The sequence below is a fragment of the Pundamilia nyererei genome, unplaced genomic scaffold (assembly GCF_000239375.1).
Source record: "Pundamilia nyererei isolate P.nyererei 1_Seehausen unplaced genomic scaffold, PunNye1.0 scaffold00053, whole genome shotgun sequence".
NCBI lineage: Eukaryota > Metazoa > Chordata > Actinopteri > Cichliformes > Cichlidae > Pundamilia > Pundamilia nyererei.
This window is the reverse complement of record NW_005187454.1, coordinates 1,065,714-1,087,428: the sequence shown is the minus strand read 5'-3', so window position 1 is coordinate 1,087,428 and position 21,715 is coordinate 1,065,714. Positions and strand designations below refer to the sequence as shown.

At 40.8% G+C, this 21,715-nt stretch overlaps 1 protein-coding gene across 2 annotated transcripts; it reads right to left on the bottom strand.

The window, feature by feature from the left end:
- Nucleotides 1–9: 9 nt before the first annotated feature.
- chfr (checkpoint with forkhead and ring finger domains, E3 ubiquitin protein ligase) lies at nucleotides 10–15,386 on the bottom strand. 2 transcript variants are annotated; one of them, XM_005733581.2, is made up of 18 exons: nucleotides 15,215–15,386; nucleotides 14,242–14,382; nucleotides 13,410–13,509; nucleotides 12,333–12,442; nucleotides 12,173–12,232; nucleotides 11,564–11,752; nucleotides 7,657–7,740; nucleotides 7,362–7,509; nucleotides 6,483–6,637; nucleotides 6,145–6,307; nucleotides 5,810–6,012; nucleotides 5,406–5,522; nucleotides 5,006–5,089; nucleotides 4,311–4,381; nucleotides 4,064–4,151; nucleotides 3,871–3,978; nucleotides 3,664–3,736; nucleotides 10–2,838 (listed from the first exon to the last, which is right to left on the bottom strand). In XM_005733581.2, the coding sequence occupies exons 2-18, from the start codon at nucleotides 14,342–14,344 to the stop codon at nucleotides 2,796–2,798; spliced, it is 1,899 nt and encodes a 632-aa protein (XP_005733638.1). In that variant the 5' UTR covers nucleotides 14,345–14,382; nucleotides 15,215–15,386; the 3' UTR covers nucleotides 10–2,795. The 2 variants fall into 2 exon arrangements, with proteins under 2 accessions (XP_005733638.1, XP_005733639.1); XM_005733582.2 differs by having other exon boundaries at nucleotides 11,594–11,752.
- Between the last annotated feature and the right edge of the window lie 6,329 nt (nucleotides 15,387–21,715).

Here is a 21,715-nt window from a genome sequence, read left to right as displayed (position 1 = left end):
CAGCTTCTCTTTCAGGTATCATTTTTTTTAATGGTAAAGATTAACAGCAAAATCAGATCCATACGCATTTTTCAAAGACAATTGTAGAATACAACAGTGTGAAGAGACTTCTCATAATGAAAACCAAACACTTTCTGCATGTGCTGCTCACACTAGCAGTTGATTATAGTCCAGACTAATTGTTCAAATAGTGCATTGCAAATAGTTTTTAGGCATCTGAAAATTCGTTCATCTCTCGCACCGACAGATGCGCAGCTCTTAGCTGATGTTACTGTGACAGATGCCTGTTTGTTCCCACTTTCCTGGGAGCTGTGATGAGGTAGAATGAAACCTGCCTCTTCCATACTGCTGAGCAGCTTGGTCCAGACTTTTGCACACAAAGTGAGTAAATATTTGCCTTAGTATACAACATAACAATCATTCCCCCCAAACACACACCATTCAAGGGAGAATGCAAAGCACTTCTCCAAAGTCCTCTAATACTAATTCCTGATTGGAGCGGCTTGGGACTGTTGTTGGCTTAGGGTCCCCAGATCTCCTGTAGGGAATAATTAAAACTCAGCCAGTCTATCAGGGGATCGACCGGGCTTGTGCTGAGGGCCTGAGCTGCTGAGGAATGCTAACGTAGACGCACCATAACCGAGGGGGTAAAAGAAAGGACAAGAAACACCTAAACCACTAACGTAACAAATTCAAATCAGGAGCTCAGGCAGAGGCCAGGGAAACGCCCCATTCACAATTCAATTTTTCTATCGGTACGCTAATGAAAACCTGATGATTCCCAAACGACACGTTTCATCCACATTAACCGCAGAAAATGTTAATCTTAATAAACCACACACGAACAACTGGTTCAAATTATCAAGGAGATTTTTTTCTTGGCTACTGCATTTCTCCTTCACATCTCAGCCTGGAATGGAAGTTTTCATGATTACTCATCAGAGTTTGAGCCTTACTTATATCCCATACACTGGATACAGACAGTTTTCCCATGATGCTCGATATAATCCAGCAAAATAAAAATGAGCCGACAATATGTGCAAAGATTCTTAGCAGTAAAAAATAAACACTAAGATTTTTTTTAGACTCAGTACGTTTTTGTTTTCTCTTCAAGTCAACTGAAATACTACATAAATGTAGAAAAACAATACCACCAGTGAACTCACACAAAATGTACTGGATGACAGCGAACACCTGCTTTAACAGCTTCTACATCATCCTCCAGCACTTTCTACAGTGACTCTAGGTAAAAGTCAACTAACAGGCTACTCCTTCATCCTTGTATTTAAATATAAGGCCCCTATGAGTGTGCACGCTTAAACCTGGCCACACTAAATAAGGCCATAAGAGGCTGATTTGTCAACCTTTACAGTAGACATCAAAAGTTCTCTGTGCATGTTTGCATGCGTTTCTGACACTTGGGTGATGATGAACAAATGGTCACTGGATTCAATAGGACTTAACAGAATTTTGAACCACCAAACATGGTTATACTGCAAATGAAACAAAAACCAGCAGCTTTCTGTACCTGAGGAAAGAACCAGAGAAAAACTGGACAAAATCCAACAAAGTCAACTAAGGTAAGCCTTAATAACACGTAGCTGCAATCACTGCAAATGACAACTTTACAACAGAATGCACTGTTGTGTTTGTATTGGCACAACTGTTCAGTAACTACATGCTGCAGGAGCAGTATATCAAACCTCCATGCCACTAAAAGATTTAACTATTACTAGCTGCTTGGAGTGCAATCTATTTTTCCCTCTGTTCTATGCAACCGTGCATTTCATCACAGATTAGCCCTTCCCACGCATCTCTCGCCAGGCGCTCCTCCTACTATACTTTAATCACTTTGGAGATGATTATCCAGAGCAAAAGCACACAACAGAGGCCTCCAGGCCCTCTGGCAGTGTTACAACTCAATGATCCCCTACCCACAGACAAAGTCCTACACAGATATCACATGGGATTACAAATCTACACCATTATGTGAAAGCTGCTTATACATGGCTTTTCACCTTTGCCTGGGAACAGACTAATGCCCTTGTGAAAAAGACCCTTGGAGGTTGTGCATTTACATTTAATAATATTGTTTAAATTCAGCAGTTTTGGTTCTCTTGGCCCAATAAACATGATACAATTTCTGTTACTTAACACTACTCATCATTGTTTCCCCCTAATGACATCAACATATTTTCATCAGCATCATGTTGTAGGAAGCTCTGGATTCTACACCGAGTAAGAGAGCTAATGAACATCAATACACATAAGGGCTATTAAGCCTCAACTTACCCAGGCTAAGGGGGTACATAGAAAGCGCTTGTAAGCATGTATGGCTCTAATCCATACAGATTGCCTTATTCGCATTATTTTTTGTTGCACATGCTGGAGGACAGATTTATTAGGGAGAACCTAATTACTTCACCTTACAAATAAATGAACTGCTCGGGCAAATAATAGCTGATTACCCGCTTATGGCAGATAATGTAAGAAAAACAGATGAGAATTTAAATGGCAGCATTGTGTAAATTATCTATTAAGGTCTTCACTCCGAGAAGCAGCGTCACACATTTCTGAACTCTGCAATTAATTCTATATGAATGTGCATAGTGTTACTGAAGAGACACCCTTGCCACTGCTGTACATAGAGACTTGATTGTAATATCTGACTGGGATTATTGCATAAGGCGGTTAGCAACAATGGATGCAAAAAGTGATTGTGCCTCCTCGAATGTACGAGATGTTCAGTTATGTCAATTTGACACGGCTGAGGGAAGACGAGCCACGCTGCTGCTTCAGCTCTTGAAACGCGTCTGCTCACAGATGTGGTTGAATTTCCTGAAATTAAAATAAAGAGGGGGGAAAAGTGGTGTAAGATTTGCTTGTAAAGGCAAATGTCAAATGAGGTGAGAGGAACTAAAACAAGCTGGCACAGATCTTTAAAACATGAAGAATTATCTGGCAGTTTATACAAGGACTCCACCTAGTGGCAAGAGGAGTGAAAAACACCACGGCGTCTTGGAGCTCTGTTTTAATCGAGTGTAATGCACCGTTATACGTCTTAACGCCATATTGAGAAACACTGCTACATCTGCTAGACAGCCTGTAACAACACCATCAGGATCACTCAAAGATGCCACCATCTCCCAGCGTTTCCAACTGCACTAGAGCTGGGGTCATTAATCTGAGTTTCTGGGATAATTATCTTGTTATTTTAGGCAAATGGGACACTATTTTGTCAAGTGAATGCATTGTGCTTCCATATATTTATTACTAAAATAAATAAGTACTTGGCATTAGCGTATTAGTACCTAACCAAGCTGTAACTATTCAAAATAAGCGTATAAATGCATAGAAGCTGATCTGAAACGGCAAACAAACTCAATTTGCATAACGTTATCCATTTGACGTCCAATATACAATTATCATTATGCATGCATATCATATCAAATAGAAAAGCGGGGCACATATTAGTGTTACAGTGCATTTGCTTTGGGTTGCTGTGTGCAGTTGGGCTCCTTGGCATTATAACGATGACAACAATGACGGGTTTGCACTTCTTGCTGGTCAGCAGCTTTTTTTAATTAGATCTACTGACAGCAAGAAAAAATCTAAATGGCATTACATTACATAGTGTCAGCAACTTCAGTTTCACTGACTTACGCTGCATGATGCGCCTTCACCTGCGTGCGGCAGTTACGTCCCCAGTAACAGTCTGGACGAGACGTTACAGTAGCTGAAGACAGAATATTTAATGAGGTTAGTGCAGCAAAGGTTTAGATATATTTTTTAAAAAGTTAAAGAAAAAAAAAAAAAAAAAAAAGGAGCACTTGAACTTTTGTCACAAAATATTTAGTAGGATTTTCTGACCTGGCAATTCAGATGAAGGGATGTTCTGTCTGTATTTGTAGGCCAGCTCCTTGAAGGCTCGCAGGCCACAGCAGAAACACAGGATGGCGTTTGCAGAGACACGACAATCTGAGAGAAGATCGAGTGTTATTGCTCTGATTCTAAACAGCACTGTGTACAGTGCATCTGCAGCACTCACTTTCAGTGGACTCACCTGTCAGAAGGTAGTTTCCTTGCTGTAAACCCTGCAAAGAGTCCTTCAGCAGATCTTTCCAAGACTGCCCCCTGGAGGATAAGTAGTTCTGGTGGAAGGATGGAAAGAGTACATGCTGACATACAGGTCACAGGTTGTAAGATGACTGCATTTATTTGGTGCTTTACACCACTGCATTAACTGCACTGGAAATAAGTGGTCAACGAAAATACTGACTCATAAAACAATGGATACAAGTCCATCTTACCCGCAGGACCTCTGATTCGTAGTTATTGTTGTTCAGCACACCATCCAGGCATTTGTCAGTCAGGTTGAGGTCTGAAAAAGTGGATTTTAATTGTCAACATAATAATAACACTAATGAATTAGCTGATTCACAGTTCTCAGACCATTTCAAATTTTAATTTAAATTTCAGAGTAAAAACAACAAACAGTTTTTGGAGAGTTTTTTTAAATGTGTTAAAAAGACAACAGTTGACAACAAAAAGGCTTTGAATGGGAATGAGTGCCATTTTTCTTAAGGTAATGAATTTCAGATACTGTTCATCTGCTGCAAATACTGTGTTTTTACAGTATTGTGTAAAGCTCTTTAGGAGTAGTGCTTTATCTCAACTGTTTAGCTGCTACAGTACTGTACTTAATGAACTCTTATTATTGAAAAACATACCAGTTTAATGCCTCTAATAATAATAATAATAATAATACATTTTCAGAGTGTTAGATCATACACTGTATTCACCATAAAATAATGCTACGTCTAGTGTTTAGGATTTTTGTAAACATAGTTCATATAATAGGAAAAAAGAAAAATACAAATATTGGATTTGGGCACTATTCAGGATTCAGTCCTTTCAATTAGAGGCCAAAACAAATCCCACAAGGGTGAAGGTTTACAGTGAACACAGGATATCCTGGAGCTATTTCGCTCAAACAGATACATACCACAGAATCGAGCCAGACAGCCCTGACAACCGATCCTCTGGCAACCCCAGTACATATGACAGAAAGGTCGTTGGCACAGCACACCTGCCAAAACACCACAAATCATCCATCTAAGGTGCAAAATAATCTATTTATAGATATGATATGGCTCACAAATTTGGAATTTATCCATCAGTCGATTCTATATAGAATACATACCACAAGGCTAGATAAACAGAGCAGCCTTACACAGCCCACTGTGCACCGGCTTACAGTCTTGTATTATCTGACATGATCTCTTTGCATTTCACTATAGTTGCATGCAAATTTCTGAGTGACAGTCAAATTGTAGTCAATCATATTCAGTCAATGCAGACGTTACATTTCAGCAGACGGACTAACAGGTGTTGATGCCACTCACATTGTTGAGCAATAACCTGCTGGTTGCCGAGCTCGGCCCGCCTGTCTGGCATTGGCTGGAGGCAGCAGGTGCATATGAGATGGCAGCCCTGAGGGGGGCAGCGGTACTCCTGAGGAGCTGCAGGCAGGAAAGAAGTGTTGGACAAGAGCCAAGATGCAAAGATGTGTTAGCAAATCAGGAGAAATGTTGCTGTTGTGCTAAAGTGGGCTTTAACGTGCACTGTCTGACCACACAATCATTCTTGTTTAACGCGTTTGGTGTTAGAGTGCCAACCACAAAGACGCCTATTTATGCCACTATTTACAGAAAAACAGGCACAGTGGTGACACGACGGCATCTATAGCTGAGCAATAGCAGTTATTTTATTACATTTCCTAAAATCTTTGATTTTTCCTCTAACTTACACTCATTATTATTATCCGAGGATGTTGAGGGCATCTCTGCTGAGGCCTTTGCAGCCGCCTCCTCGCTAACTGGGTTGGGAGGTGGAGGCATAGGCTGTAGACTTGGCAGACCGGGGAACCAGTAGCTTGAGCTCGAAGCAAAGAGGAGCTGGTTCACATCACTCCTGTAGCCAGGACACTGTCTGCACATCACCAGAGGCTGACTGGAGACAAGGAGCCATCACAATAAGATTTTGTTCGCTACAACACCTATCTAAAATGATTTTACAGAAAAATATGATTTGAAACAACAGAAGAAACAAAACTACATGTCAGGTTTATTACTGATTTATTACCTGATATCTGAGGAGTCACTGTCATTATCAGAGAGCTCAAAGAGGTAATCTGAACTGCCCTCTTCATCAGAGAAAGAGCGCTCAACTTTTGGCTGCAACATGTCCTGAGTTATCTTGTTACGGCTGTCCATGCTTTTCAGGTCGTCCTCGCTGCGACACTTTTCTGTGGGACAGTTTGTTTAGAATGAGCTCATTAAGGAAATCAAGTAAAGTTAAGTGCGCCGATCTCTCGTGTTTCATCAATGGTACACAAAAAGACAAAAATCTGTGCAGGTTTACAGTGGCTGAGGGCAAAGAGCAAAATAAGACTTAAAAAAAAAGGGGTCCACTGTGCACACCTGGATGCTGGATGAGGTAGGCCTCTACCAGGTTGTTGAGAATGTGGTTTTTATGAATCCTCTCCACAGGGCAGCGGCAGGTGGGGCAAAGGGAAGAGCGTTCCATCCAGCCGGAATAGCAGGCGGCACAGAAGACATGCATGCAAGGCTGCAAACTACAGGAAAAAAAGCAAAAAGCAAACCCACACCTTTATTGGCATAGGATCAGACATTCCCAACAGCTGGAAGCTGCTAAACAGCTGGAAGCTGCAAAGAGATCAACCAGGTTCTACCATTTAATAATGATCCTAGTCATTGCTCCATGAGCATTGCTGGAGGTGAGGTAAATGAGGAAGCACCCTGGTGAGACTTTCTACTTGGTTCCCACCATACTGCTCACTCACATCACTCTAAACACCTTGGACCAGGCACATAAAGGACTATTGTTTGTTCTACCGCCAATAGAAAGTATAGCTACCTGCTATCTACATGCAACTACTTTCATATCGCTGCAAACGACTACCATAGCTGCACTACACCTAGACAGGGTAATTTGCACCGTGCGGGTTTTACAGCTCCATCCAATGGCTTCATTTAGGGAAATGTGACCACCTGTTATTGTTCTTGGTTTCTACCTAAAGGCAGAAATTATAGCGATCTCATGCACACTGAGATACTGTTCAATTGTAATGGAAAGTGACTGAAATTGAGTAGTTTAGTTAAGTACCAGTAGAAAAGAGGCTAAAGCGAGCGACAGGTCAACACCTTGTGTGCTTTGTTTCAAGCTTGTTAGAATTGCACAAACACTATTTTTGCCACATATACTGTTGGGCAGAAGCAGACACCTTTTTTTTTTATTGTAACTTAAACATGAAAGGAAAAAGAAATAAATCAGGTCACCTGACACAGTCATGTAGCAGGTCCTGGCAGATCACACATGTCAAGCTTTCCTCCATCTTATCTGTCTTAGTCCCTTCTACTGGTGGTTTTGAGGAACTAACCACTTCTGGCCTTGAGCTGCATGGCACACCTAATTCATAAGATTTATCTGTAAACACAGTAGGTGCACATTATAAATCAGAACACACACAAAGCGTGAGATTAAAATGAAATGTGGCTTGGAACATGATGGCTCTGACAAAATCAGAGAAGTTAAGGGAATCTAGTTTAATCTCAAAGTAACATATTCATTAACCATCATCGGTTTTCCTCCTCTTGCTTGTTGGCTCCAGGTTTTCTGTTTCTTCCTCCTGTGTAGTGGTTGGATCCTTAGCTTGGTCTAATGAGACAAAAGAACAACAGTTGTGGGTCAAATAATGACTTCAATGCTCTAAACTACTTGTTTTTAATAGATCACAGATTACAACATTTTCCAATTAAGTTTAGTCTGGTCTAAATTTATTGGATCAACCAATACATGACTATCCATCCATCTCTCTCTTTATTTTTTTAGTGCAAGTGGAACATGAAAATTATACTGTAGACCGTTTTACAGCTGTATTTTAAATAATCCCACAAACTTTCAAGGATGAACAAAAGCAAACTACCAGACATTCAGTCAACTGTGGTTCAAGCAAATAAATAATACATAAATAAACAAATACAAATTCTGAGAAACACAGGAGCCGTATTATATAAACGAGGTGGCCAGTGAGGCTCGTATATGGATCAGCTGTGCTACTTGACCAGAAACCTGATGTGGTAGCAAAGTATGACACCAGTGTCCAGTTTTCTAAATCCATTTATTTTTGACGTAAGCATTGTTCTGTAATGTTGCCGAGATCACATTTGCAGTTAAGTGCATTTAGTGGTGGTGAGCGCGACTTTGTGTTTGTAAGAGTCTTTAATCCCATCAAACTTCAGACACGCTGGTCGGCACTGCAGCTCTATGTTAAGACACTTATCAACTCCAAGTGCTCTAACCTACAACAAACGTGTCATGCTGAAAAAATAAACAGCACTTACTTACCAACCTGTTGGAAACAAATGATACCAACCTGGCTTTTTGTGAAACTTTCAGACTGTTCTCTTTTTAAAATCACGTTTATTCATTTTAAATCAGGTAAGTTATTTTGAGTGTGAACACAAGGTACCAGCAGCCCAGCTGTCTAAGCTGCTGTAAGATAAGGAACATTTACTTAGTTTGAATTAAAAAAAATAAAATAAAGTCATATAGTGAGGTTCTATTGAGCAGACAGTGTCACTTGGTAATCTGTGACCAGCTAACATGGTTGTGTGTCCCGAATAATGAGCAGGTGTTAAACAGCTGAGGGTGTACAAGATGTATGCAGGTAACACAAGTGTTTCCATGGAGCTGATCTGTTAGCCTAACCTGATATGACCAACTATTCCAGCCACGTGATTGGTTCAGCATGGTATTATTCTCATTGGCCTTTTGTGTTCTGGCAAAACATGGATGAAATGACTTCTATTGACCATGTATCATAACTCTGCTGAGGATAGCTTCTTTTACCATAATCATCTTTGTTTATTTACTGCAGAGAGTGACTGTAAAGAAAATGGCACCGTACCAGCAGAGTACTCTGAACCTAAGATTTCAAGATTGAGAAACAAATCAGTACACAAAGCAGATGCAAGCAGACAGAAATGGCAGTTAAACACTGGGCCAGATATAATCAATAATGACCAGCTGGACACGTGCCAAACAATAAAGCTGAATTAGTGTAAAGTTCGGCATTGATCAGCTGTAAATCATCTTCTTCCCTCACTAACTGTAATCAGAGTTTCATAAAGCAGCACAGAGTCCTCACAGCTCACCGTCTGCTCCTCTACAGCAGTTAATCATCCGTCACACTGTCAAAACACATGAGCTGGTGGTACCAATTTATGTCAGAACAATTACATTATTATTATTCTCAATATTCATTTCTACAACTATATTTTACTAAACACCTGCAATATTATAATTTTTTAAAGCAATAACAACCAGACTTTAGACAGCTAAAACAAACTACACAGGGACTATATTAATATAACCTATTTGGTGGCTGCCTTCCAGAGGAATTAGAGAAATTGGGAAAATGGGAATGCCAGTTTTAGTCCACGTTTATTGGACTCTCTCCATCAAAGAGCTGAAGCTACATGTGGAACAAAAGCAGGAGAAAACTGCTCACATTGCTCTGCTCAGAAGTACAGAAAGCCACCAAATAGCATCTCTACTGCTCAGCAATTAACACATATTTTACTTGTCTCATCTGGAGAAAATAGTATTGTTGTCTTTCTAAGGAGTTCTGAGAGCCATGACCACAGAACACTATTCCCACCAAAGCAATCTAAAGATCCTGTAGTTAGTCCATGCAGCAGGCACAAGGGGCTTTGTATACCTCAAATGCAGAGTGTACCGGGGATTTATCTGAAACACACTTTTATTAAATGCTGCCATTTTTCCTAATAGAGATGCACCGATTGACCAATTTTCAGTGTTCTGAGTCAGACCAACCGGCTGGTCACCCTCCCATATATCAGATGCTCAACACACACTCACAGCAGCCACAAGCTAACATGTAGCTAGCATGGAAGCTCTTCAACGTGACTGAAAACATGAAGTTTGGTAAAGCATGAAAATATTCTTAACAGCAAACCTGATCAGACGCTGAAATCACCTTCCCTCATTAACATGGAAATTTAAAAACACGCTAACAAGAATAAAGTGGCTAAAGGTAAAACTATCTCCAGCTCAAAGCCACAAACCAGTATGAGCCTTCAGTATGAAAAAAAGCAGTTAGCAGTAGAAAACTGTGACGAGTGGAAAGAAGAACAAGGCTGATGTTATAAACATACTAGAAAATGATGTGAGAACATGGCATTTGTCGTTTTTTATGAATCTGTTGCACCTGTGTTTGGTTGGTGAGGTAAATCATATCAGATTCAGGCAGGTATAGCAGCTCATCTCCATTTAATTATCTGTCCCTCCTTCCAGTAGCAGAAGCTTTCACTGTAGCCGTTTGAGTGAGAGAAAATCTCGTAACTTACTGCAGTTTAGGGGAATTTATAAAGTGCACCTATAATTTCTAATTAACTGGTCATGTGTAAACAGCCTGATGTCTTATTCTAAATTCCTCACATTAGCCCTTTTAATATTTTACAGTGTAGAAATGTTGTAATTGATGACCCATCCTGTGAGATCAATTAGATACATTTCCTGAAACACCAACACAAAGACTGTCCTCCAGCTTTACTGATCTCACTTGGAGTAAATACAAAGCAAAAAGAATAGAATTTCAACTTCAATACTTATATATCACTGATAAACCATTTCTGAGGTCATGGGGGGGTTATTATTTATTAAAAGATAACTACAAACATGTGAATGTGGTGCTTTTTGTTTTGTCAGAAGTTGCAACACTTGAGTTTCTCATCTTAATGTTCTTTGATTTAAAGCTGAAATATTTTGAAACGGCGTTCCATCAGTTTCTTTATGCACCAAAACCGGTCAGAGAGACTCTGCACTTGTTTTTAACACCAAATCCAAACAAGTAACCGGAGCAAATGAGAAAATTAAAATAAGAAGACAGCGCAGTGAGTGAATGAGTAGGCGAGGCAACGTGTCCCACTGCAGTGAGTGTGTCAGCTTGCTGTCTGACAGAGGAGTGGGCGAGAAAGCGCAGGTGCTATCAGTGTTCAGTGCTGTGTAAAATCTGTATTTAGGTATTGTAATATTTCAGAAAAAACTGCTTTTTGTGTTTGGCCCTGGAGCAGGTCATCTATTAATCGGAAGGTTGGTGGTTCGACCGCTGGCTGCTAAAGTCTGCATGCCAGAGCATATCCTTGGGAAGGCTGCTCCTGGATCATCACAATGTTAGCTAGAAAGCACTTGGACATACAAAGGAGTGCTTGTGTGAATGGGTGAATGAGGCATGTTGTATAAAGAGCTCAAGTGTTCAAGTAGAGTAGAAACATGCTATATAAGAAGCGGCCCATTTACCACTTCATTCAAAAGACGTGGCTGTTAACTCTTTTTTTCTATTTGAAGACATAAAGTAATTTAGAGAAGCTCCAAACGGTAAATGTACATAATGTAAGACTTTAAAGAGTGATTTTTAATCTTATGAATAATCCCCGCTGTCCTTTTGCACACCAACCTTTTAAAAGTGCGTGAGTAGAGAACCCACCAGTCACAGGAGAGCCTGTGGTTGCCATGGCACCAGAAGAGTAAGCAGTCTCAATACAGAAGTGTGAAGCAGAGGTAGAGGGTTGAGGTTCCTCCTGAGTTGCATCCCGAGGAGCCTTTGAGAGCATTACAGGCTCTACAGAGAGGGCCATCTCTGAACCTGGAAGAGGAGGAGGACGGCTGTGGGCTGAAGTCTGAGTACAGAGTGGGAGATGACTAACAAAACAAACAGAAGTAAAGATCTACCGAGTTCAGCCACAACATTAAAATCACAGACAGATGAAGTGACTCGTTTTGATCGTGTTGCTTTTGTGTAATATGCTGCTGGTGAACAGTAGCCCATTGCATTCATGTAACTAAGTGGCATGTACCACCCACCAAGCACTGATAGCGACCAGCTCTGGACACCACAGGACACTTTAAGGACAGGCAGGGCTCCCAGAAACTGAGTGTGTTTTGGTAGCACAAAGGGGTACCTTCACAACATTAGCCAGGTGGTTTTAATGTTGTGTGTTGTGGCTGGTTTGTGTAATTAGCTCCTTTTGACAAATTAACTGTGGGGAACTGCTCAGGTACTCACCATAATTGTGTTGTGAAGCGGTTTGATCCAGTTTGATGGAGTGGTAAACATAGGCGATGTCTACAGGGTGACAAGAGCACACAGCGTACGCGTTTTTGTCTTCATATACACACATACAAAATAATATATCATTGTTATAGTTCACAAATTCAAAACTCACTTTGTTCAGGTTCACTTTTCCTGTACACAAAGTAGATGACATCGCCATTCTGCAGCATGTGAGTTTGTTTCTTGACCAGTTTGGACATGTTGATCACTGTGCCATTAGTGCTACGGACAGACAGACATGATATTTAACTATACTGCTTATACGTCTGCTTTACAAAGGGGCATTATGAACAAATATGAACTAATGCTCACCATGTCCCACTTAAATATTCAGTGTGTGAACTGCCCATTTTTGTACTAGGTAGTGAAGATGTGCATTTTTTTGCAGCGGGGGAAAAAAACTGATCCAGCAGAGTGATATTGTGGTCATATTGTATCAATACAGGCCTCCGTATATCAACACTTTATTAAATGAATTGAAAAATCTCTGAGAATAGAACAAGCAGTCATCTCATGTGCCACTATCCAAACAAACTTACATTAAATCAGCTCAACTGAAAAATCAACACACTTATCTTGACAAAACTGCCTCCTAATAAACAACAGTTTTTGATTCCAAGGTGATTACACAGGTCACCTGATAAAAGGCAACCTTTCTGCAAACAGTCACAGTCTGACTTGTACTGACTGCAGTCACTCTCAGACAGACTGTCAAAAGTTTGCAAACAACTGCGGTCTAATTTATAAATGCCTACATGTTGCCATCAGTCTGAATGAGTCTTTGTTAATGAGCACATCTCGAGGGGACTCGATTCAGCTGGCTGCCAGCTGCTTGTATTCCTATAAAACAGGAAGGTGGCTTAATATATTGTTTAAAATCGGAAAATCCATAATAGGCTAGCAAGTTCCGATGCTCTCAGATTAATGGAAAAAAGTGAATGACTGAAAAGGAGCTTTAAAGTGTATGCGTCTCCTTTTTCTTTTCCCTCTATCTCAGTAGGACATTCTCAACCTGGTGGTACACGTTTCTGATAACTCCCAGTGTCTTTTCAACCAACTTCTTCTAAGAGTTTTATTTCTACTCAACGGTGCAGCAGAGAGCTTATTATTTTTTATAATGATATTCAGTTTGGCCCACTGGGAAAACAAGCAAATGATATGAGTGGTACAAAAGTTCAGCCTGGAGTACCTCATGTCTTCAAGCCACACCAGCCCTGAGCTTTCATCTTTCACAATCTTGCAGTGCTCCCCTGAGACAAGTTTATTCGCTGGAAAGGAAAGATAACATCCTGGAAACAAAAAAAATGAAAAGTGCTATCATGAAAATATAGAAATTCCTAGTTTTTCTGCTTTTAAAAGCCCATCTCGAGAGAACATTATAGGTTATAAAAGGCACCTGTAAACCATTACAGCACAAACATATTTTTAAATCCCCCTCCACCAAACATTCTATAACAATGTTTCATTAATCCAATACCATCTATATTGAGTTTTTAATCTCTAGCCTAATTTAAGCCTTTAAAAACATCGCATGTTATACCTGAAATTGTGCTGCTGTGACATTTTTAAATCATTCACTGCCCAGACATAAGCAAACTAATTAAACCTAGCAGTTTTGCATTGCAAAAAGGCAGACCCCCAAAAAGCACTCGACAACAAAAGCAGACACAGGGGGAATTATAGACCTAACCTTTTCTTTAGTAAAAACCCAAACAAAAAAAAATCTACTTAATATTCTGCACGCATGTTCTCGATGAATGTCTTTTGTTCTCATCACAAGGGCCTGTCTAAGTTTGGTTCACTAAAAGAAAGCTTTGTGTTTTCAAGGGGGAGGTTTCAAAAGCTCGAGACACTGACAGCAACGTCTGCGCTCCTGACAGGACTGTCATTTGTTAATAGGCATCAGAAAATTAAGCGTTTCAAAACAAAAGGAGATAAAAACAAAGCAAAACAAACAAAAAAAATGCATTGAATTTAATGCCAATCGTTTCTCGTTCCCAAACACAGTCAAACTTAACCACCTTTTTTTCTGCCAACCGTGCATTCACTGTTGAACAGCATCACAGTTTCACTGGAGTCCACTTTGACAAGCTTCCCCCACGCTCGTCCTCTCCTACTGTCCATGTCCCAGGATGCTTTGTTGGGTTTCTTCCCCCCTTTTTCTACAGAAGTTAAGAGAAAACAAGTTTCACTTTGGCGTTTTTTCAGGGGATTTCCTAGAAACATGGTAGCAGAGAGAAAGTGAAATTAAATTTCTGCCTATGATAAAATTACAAAGCTCTTTAATTTCTTCGTCTCTCACACCAACTATTAACAGTTAACAAGGAGAAGCAAATGCTTACATTTAAGAACTGGTGTTCTTATAGACACTAATAATAATTAGAAATTATTTTTTTCAGATTAACACACAAGAGCCATACGTCAACCCAGCATTTATTTTACTAAGCTTGTTTTTTAAATATTTTAATCATTACTTTTTAAGCCGAATAATTCTTCGAACTGTGTTTATGAAGTCCTGTTAAACATATCTAGTTTTAAACATCGTGTTTACGTGTAGGATGAGTTTACAAACAGACTAAACACGTTAGTGCAGAAACGCACATTATTACATCAGCTAAGCTACATTAAACTGAACGAATCTCTCATGAAGTTTGGTACGAAATGATGGGGGGAAGACCCCCCCTAACGACACTTGGCTTAGCTTGACATACGTGAGTTTGCCTGCTACATAGCTAAACTACTAGCTGACTATGCTCTGCTACATGTTAGGGGGGGAAAGGTTATTTCAACTGTCAGCTATCAAGGTGACAACTTCTTAAATACGAGGTGCAGCGAGTTACCAACACACACAACTTCAATAATAAGCTAACGCGACTGCTAACATTAGCAGCCGTTCATATTTTGCGACCAAGACAAAAACGGTAGTTCTTCGGTGCGAGTACTAGCAATGTCTGTAATGTCGTTTATATGTCGTGTCGGAAACGGTTTCCCTACCGTCAAAAGCTTAGTTTGTTATCCCAGAAACTGCGTGAAAACGAGCTTCTCCCGTTCATGTTCCAACTAGCTTCAGGCACAAGATGCACTTCCTGCCCAGCTTTGGGTTGACCGTCATCAGCTGATGGAGGAGGGGCACGTCGTGGATTCACTGGGTTCAACTTCCCACAGACTGCGCGTCTCCTCTGGTATCAATACGACACCAAGTAAAAACAGGGCCGGTATTGCCAATACAGATACTTTACTTTTATTATATAAAGGCAGCTTATGTAGGTGAGAGCAGCGTGTCACGATTTAGGAGGCGAATTATCATCAATTTGCAAATTCTGAACACATTTTAATGACCACCAAGTCCCTGCGATTTTTTCTATCCCACAATTCCTGGTTAACACAACAAAACACATCTTTCAGCTTTTCATGGGTTTGAAACTGAGATTTTTTAGAGAGCTGGAATACAAATGGTAATGTAAATGTTTTTGATTGTTTAAGTTACTGTAGGCTATAAATAAAATAAATGTAACAATCAACAGGCTTATTTTTCCTTTCCAAAAAAAAAACAAAACCAAAAAAACAAACAAACCAGAAGGCTGTTTTGATGAAAAGTATTGATCCTAGTATTGCTCTGATACCAATACCAGCGGTGGTATCTATAGAATCGATATTTGGATTGATCTGCCCACCTCTGGGTTCTAGATGAGATACTCCCCCCCACTTAGAGCTGAAGCACCTGGCTGTCCTCCACTGCTGACAGGTAACGATGAGGAGGTAGATAAAGTACTCCAGACATTTCTGGTCTTCCAAAGTTGAATGCTGCAGGCTTGAGTAATGAAAATGTTCCAGCTCGACTCTAAATTTAATTTTTGCAAACCAAATGTCTTGGCTTCGTACCGCCGCACCTGTACATGCTCAAATACTGGACTGTCAGAAATACATGAATCAATATGGATTTGTGGGCCTTTGTGTTTCACTTAGTTCCAGCAGATATTTCCAGTAAGTAAATCTGTTTATTCCATTCAGTCCTTAAAGTTTTCAAAACAATAACTGGGATTTGAAGAGGGGCTGGTGATAAGCTCCAAAACAGCTTCACAGCGGACTTTGTAGCGAGGTTATTTTGTTGTTAACAACACAGGAACAGTCTCTGCATGAATATGCAAAACCTATCCCTCAAGCTATTATAAACAAGACAGCATGACAGACAAAAATATTTTCCCCATTAAAATTAAAAGGCTGTTAAATTTCCTGAGTCCCCACATGAAGTATTTTTTTTGCATGCCTTTGTGTTTTGCCTTATAGAGCTGTCATATTTTGCTGCATCACCAGCTTGTAAACATCCCAGAATCAGCAAAACCTCAGCCAATTCTTTATGTCACTCACTAAATAGATTTAGATATGTTTTTGCACACTGACACTTTTTTCCTGCTAAATTTGACCTCTGTGCACACCGCAGTGGATTTTAAATCAAGCACTCAACATCCTTTTAGCTTTAATTCAAGCCTTTAAGAAAGGTTTGCATTAGAGACCATTTATATACAGTCTCTAATTTTCAGAGGCTCAAAATTATCTGGAAATCTCACAGGAAATTTCCAGTGAACTCTGATATCCAAACAGATCTGGATGCAAGTGAGACAAATTATCCTATCAGAGCGATGATAAAACCTTTAGCAGTGGCTAAATATACAAAATACTATAGAAAGCAGAAATGCATTGGCCAGCTCAGCAACACTGAAAGGGCTGAAAGACTGCAAAGAAATGTAATGGATGAAACTCCTTCATGATATTTAGCCAAATGAAGAGCTCTCTGAAGAAGGCAGGTGCACACTGTCAAAGTCTACAATCCAGAAAGTGGCTTTACGAATTTGAATACAGAGAGTTTACTATGAGATGCAAATACCTGGTTCCACTGAAAAAACAAACATCTGAAATAGGCTGCACAGCTGGCAGGCATGGTGGAGTGAGTGTTATAACATGGGCATGTTTGACTGCAAGTGGAACCAAGTCACTAGTGTCTACTGATAATCCGAGTGCTCTGAAATGTACAGGGCTCTACGCTCTGCTCAGATTCAAACAAATGATTCAGATACTGTTCACCTGCTTTAAGAGGTTCTTTTAGGTCTCCCACTTATTCTTTTTGTCCTCCACTTGTCCAGTCTAGTAAGGACACACTATGGCTAACATCTCTTTGGAAATCACCTTGTTGGTGAACAAGGCAAAAACAGAATTTTGTGTTTTTATCTTTCATAGATCCAACTAAAGAAATGGGGACAGATATGTTTGCAGCATCCTGGTAGCAAAGTGTCTAAAGACAGAAAAGAACTGGTTGTCTGTCGTGTGTAAACACAACAGTGGTTCAAGAACTAGATAAACAAAAACACCCCTCCGACAGTGATCAACAAGGACTGGACTGAAAAGGAGCATAAAAGCAGCCATTGTCCTTTGATCTTTAAAAAACGTGGAGTAAGAAATAATACAAAAAATATAAAGAACTTGGAGGTGGCTCAAGACTTTTTCACAGCAGCATTTGAACAAACTTAATGATGACACTACTTCTACACTACAACAAGCATATCTTTCATCAAACACAGTAAAAAACTTTTTTTCCTTCTATTCTTCAACATACTTTGAGAGTTCGAGAGGGTAATCAATGCAAAGAAAAATGTAGGTTCTTCTGCCTTTGCACCATTTTAATGCAACTTAAATGTGTCATACAATGCTTGGATCTCAAGTAAAATGTCTATGGTATACTTATAACTGTTTATGTGGTATCAAATAAGTCTGTGAATGCTTTAAGTTACCTGTAACATGCAGGACCAACATTTTGTAGTCAGGAAAAACAGTCCCCAACATTTAAAACTCCATCCATCCATTCGCTACCGCTTTCCTTTTCAGGGTCGCAGGGGGCGCTGGAGCCAATCCCAGCTGTCGTAGGGCGAGAGGCGGGGTACACCCTGGACAGGTCGCCAGTCTGTCACAGGGCTAACACACAACCATTCATACTCACATTCACACCTAGTGACAATTTGGATTTTCCAATTAACCTATCCCCACAAACTGCATTTAAAACTCAATCCACCAAATGTTTCGCGCATCTTTCCTGGTAACACGACAAGGCTCCATTTCAAGCTCCTGAAACTCTTAAGGTTCCTTAAAGATGTGCTGGGAATTAATTGCACAGATATATTTCCACACAGTTTTGGGAACTAAATGAATTTTACTGTACTGTAATGTGACCTATATTAAGACATGACTCACCTGCACCAGTTTTCTGTGTTTCGTATGTAGCAAATACTATTACATTAATGCATTTGAAAGTTAGGAGTAGTTGCTCATCCACTTAGACGCAAATAGTTATGCAACTACAGATGCACAGTTATTAAATGTACATTTACTTTGTCTTGATAGGAAATCACAGTGCTTCTAGTCGCTTTTCACACTGCAACGACTAACATAATATAATATAGGATTCCAGTCCCGTTACAAGTGGGCTGATTCTTCTTGGTTAAAAAAGACCAAGGTGTCTCTGTAAAAGCAAACGAGTCCTTAATGAAGGACTAATCTCAGCAAACCTCCATCTACTCTGTGCCTATGTATTATTAATGGGCAGGCGGCAGGATGGTGAGCGCAGGGCCCTCTCCTCACTAGCGCATTCATTCCTCGCTGCTCCATATCTGCTAGAGAAACTGCGCAGTGCGCACGTGCTGGAACGCACGCGTGTTGTGCACACACGCGCAAACAAAGGTGTGCCATCTATTAAGAAACATTTTTAAGGGAGATTATTAACCTATTAGATGGCATTCAGTGGAGAACGCGAAACCTCTACAGATCCCCTGATATAGTCACAACATCAAATTGAAGGCAGCTTATTGAATCCCATGCGCACGCTCACGTCAATCAGCATTTCCTAATTGGATCAAAGATTACTTGTGGCAGCTGCATGAAACATCAAACGAGTAATTAAATGAAATAATGAGAAAATAAACCTTAATGTTGCCAAGTGGGAATGGAGGCGAGCTGAAGAACGTGATTTGGCTGTGTTCTCTGAAATTATCTCTCTCCGGCTCGGGCTAATTGCTGGAGGATGTCCTCTTAACTAAGTGTGAAAGGCTGTGTCTAATTACTGCAACATTAATCAGGCATTAGCATGTGATCACAAGGTTAACTTATCAGGAGGGGCCCAGAAGCAGCTGGATGTGTCATTCACCCGCAGTGCACTGGGCCAACTGGGCCACAAGGGGTAGTGCTTGTTCTTCCTGTGAGTCAATACCGAGAGACGCGCTGAAAGTGGGAGCTGAAATCAAAGGCAACCATGTTGGATTGGACTTACTGAGGCTTTCATATTCCTCGCTGTGGAATGGGAAATGCACCCGATCAATGTCAGCTATTTAATGCTCAGCGTGGAGCTGAAATGAGCGCATTTATCGTCAGAGGGGATTCAGATTTTTAAGGTTGTGATTTGTTAACGTCTTACTTTGCACAGACACGCCGGTGGAAAGATCTTTACTTGCACGGCTCCGTGTGAGGAATTACATGGGCTGAAAGAATCTGCAGAATCAATGTCAAGCAATTGCGTGCTTGGTGGAGCAGTGGAGTCCGATGTAATGAAGATTGACTGGATGGTGATTGCATCCTAAATTGCCCAACAAGAAGAATACACATAAAACATCAGCCGTAACATATTGTTCCAAAAAATACGAAACAACTATTTTCCACATAGCAGCATCTCTCTCTCTCTCTCTTAAATAAGCTTAAAAAAAGATGTGGTGACTGTATTTCTGTAAGGACTGAACTTGTGTGTTTTTGGTCTATTTTAGTAACATCTCAGTGAAAAATGTGCTTGATGTAATAGCACAAAGCTGCTTGTGCAACTCTGAGTCATCGCATGCCAAATGGCCTGCATGTGTGTAGATTAAAGGTCATTTCTGGCAGCAGGTTGGTCCTGTGCCCTGACTTCATTACCAGCAGGTCCAGAGTAGTCTCATCAGGATTCCAGCAGGGCAGAGAAGCCATACCTCCAGCAGCCCTGCCAAAGGCGCTCATTTGTCAGGGAGGCATGGAGATCACAGGCCGACAAATCTCCCACGTCTCCCAGACTGTCAAGCTCCTTTGCCTGCATATCAAAGACAAAGGGAGCAGAGCGGGAGAGTAAGAGAGCAGCCATTCTATTTGGAGATGGTCGGCTGTTTAAACCCCCCCCAGGCGTGCCCTTCGAAAACGCCTATTAGCCTGGGCGAGAGAGATTACAAGCAAATAAAATTACATTCATTGTGATATTTGATTTTATAATACCCCCAGAAATATAATTACACAGCACTCACACTTTTCATTTAAAAACCATTCGGCTGCAACAAAGAATCAGAGATAGGAATGAGCAGGTTGTGCATCCAGCGAGTGAGAGCACATTATCAGACCTGTTTCACTAGAAGTAACAATAATGGGAGAAGAATGGAGACACTAATAAGAATGTAATCAGGTGAGAGAGGAGGATTTAATGATATGGAACATAGGGCTTTATTTTCATCTGTCAGTCTTTGGGTGCACCAACAGGAGAGTGGGCTGCAGATTTTATTGTTTATTTTTTTCTTTCTTACCGAGCAACACAAGGGTTAAACCGCCATCCCCCACCCCCCCAATCGCAGCTCAGCTGCAGTCTTTCTGTCTGTCAGGGTTACACCGAAAGCAAAATGGTTTATTACAGGGGGAATGTGGGCATATGCTGTCTGGCTTAAACCAACAAGCAGAAGGGAAGAGATAAGAGGCATTCTTGGGCGGCACAGAAACGAGACATGAAAAGGAGCCAGCATGATAGCAGTACTTGTTGTTCTGATGTGTTAAATAGCTGGCCTTCAACACCCCAATCAATCGCTGAGTGAGCCACTGTGTAGCCAAGGGCTGTGTGAGATAGCCAGATGGCTGAAGCCAGTAGAGCTTCGCCTGCTCTCCTGTGTCACTGAGGGATGGTCGTGAACATGGCCACACAGGCTGGGCAAAAGGCATCAAGTATTGCAGGTGGTTCAGGAGGTATCACAGATTAGGGCTTTGTGCAACAGAAGAAGCGCATCAGCAACATTTGTAGCCTCGTGTAGCTATCGTGCATTGTTTTGGCACTCTGATGAGAGAACTATCGCTGTAGATCCGACTGTGGGTAATGATGCTTACCAGCCATTGTGCGGTACTCCTGCCATTTGACACGGGAAAGTGGGAGGGCCGCCAATACGGTGAGGTGTGCGCACATGAACATCTGCGGGAGAAGACAAGTATTTTGTACTAGCTCCAAGACCTCCAGAGGCCCGCATTTACTAATCTGCAAACAATCTGCTCTCCAAGCCCCATTGCAAGTGGAAGAACAAGCCCCTTAAGCTGTGACATTAACGAACACACTGAGATAAGATAGGGTTTGTTGTTTTGGTGCATGAAACTCCTGGCTAGATAGGAGATAAGAGCCTTTCAAAGCATGTTTGCTGCCAGACAAATTTCCAAAGAAGCATGGGAGGCGGGGCTGAAGCC

What these genes read in the sequence shown, in the direction of transcription:
- chfr (XM_005733581.2), bottom strand. Translation starts at nt 14,344, where the DNA reads ATGGACAGTAGGAGAGGACGAGCGTGGGGGAAGCTTGTCAAAGTGGAC. An exon ending in GAAAAGTGAACCTGAACAAA is followed by an intron (nt 12,233 to 12,332) that starts GTGAGTTTTGAA and finishes GTCACCCTGTAG; the next exon opens with ACATCGCCTATGTTTACCAC. An exon ending in ACGAATCAGAGGTCCTGCGG is followed by an intron (nt 4,152 to 4,310) that starts GTAAGATGGACT and finishes TCCTTCCACCAG; the next exon opens with AACTACTTATCCTCCAGGGG.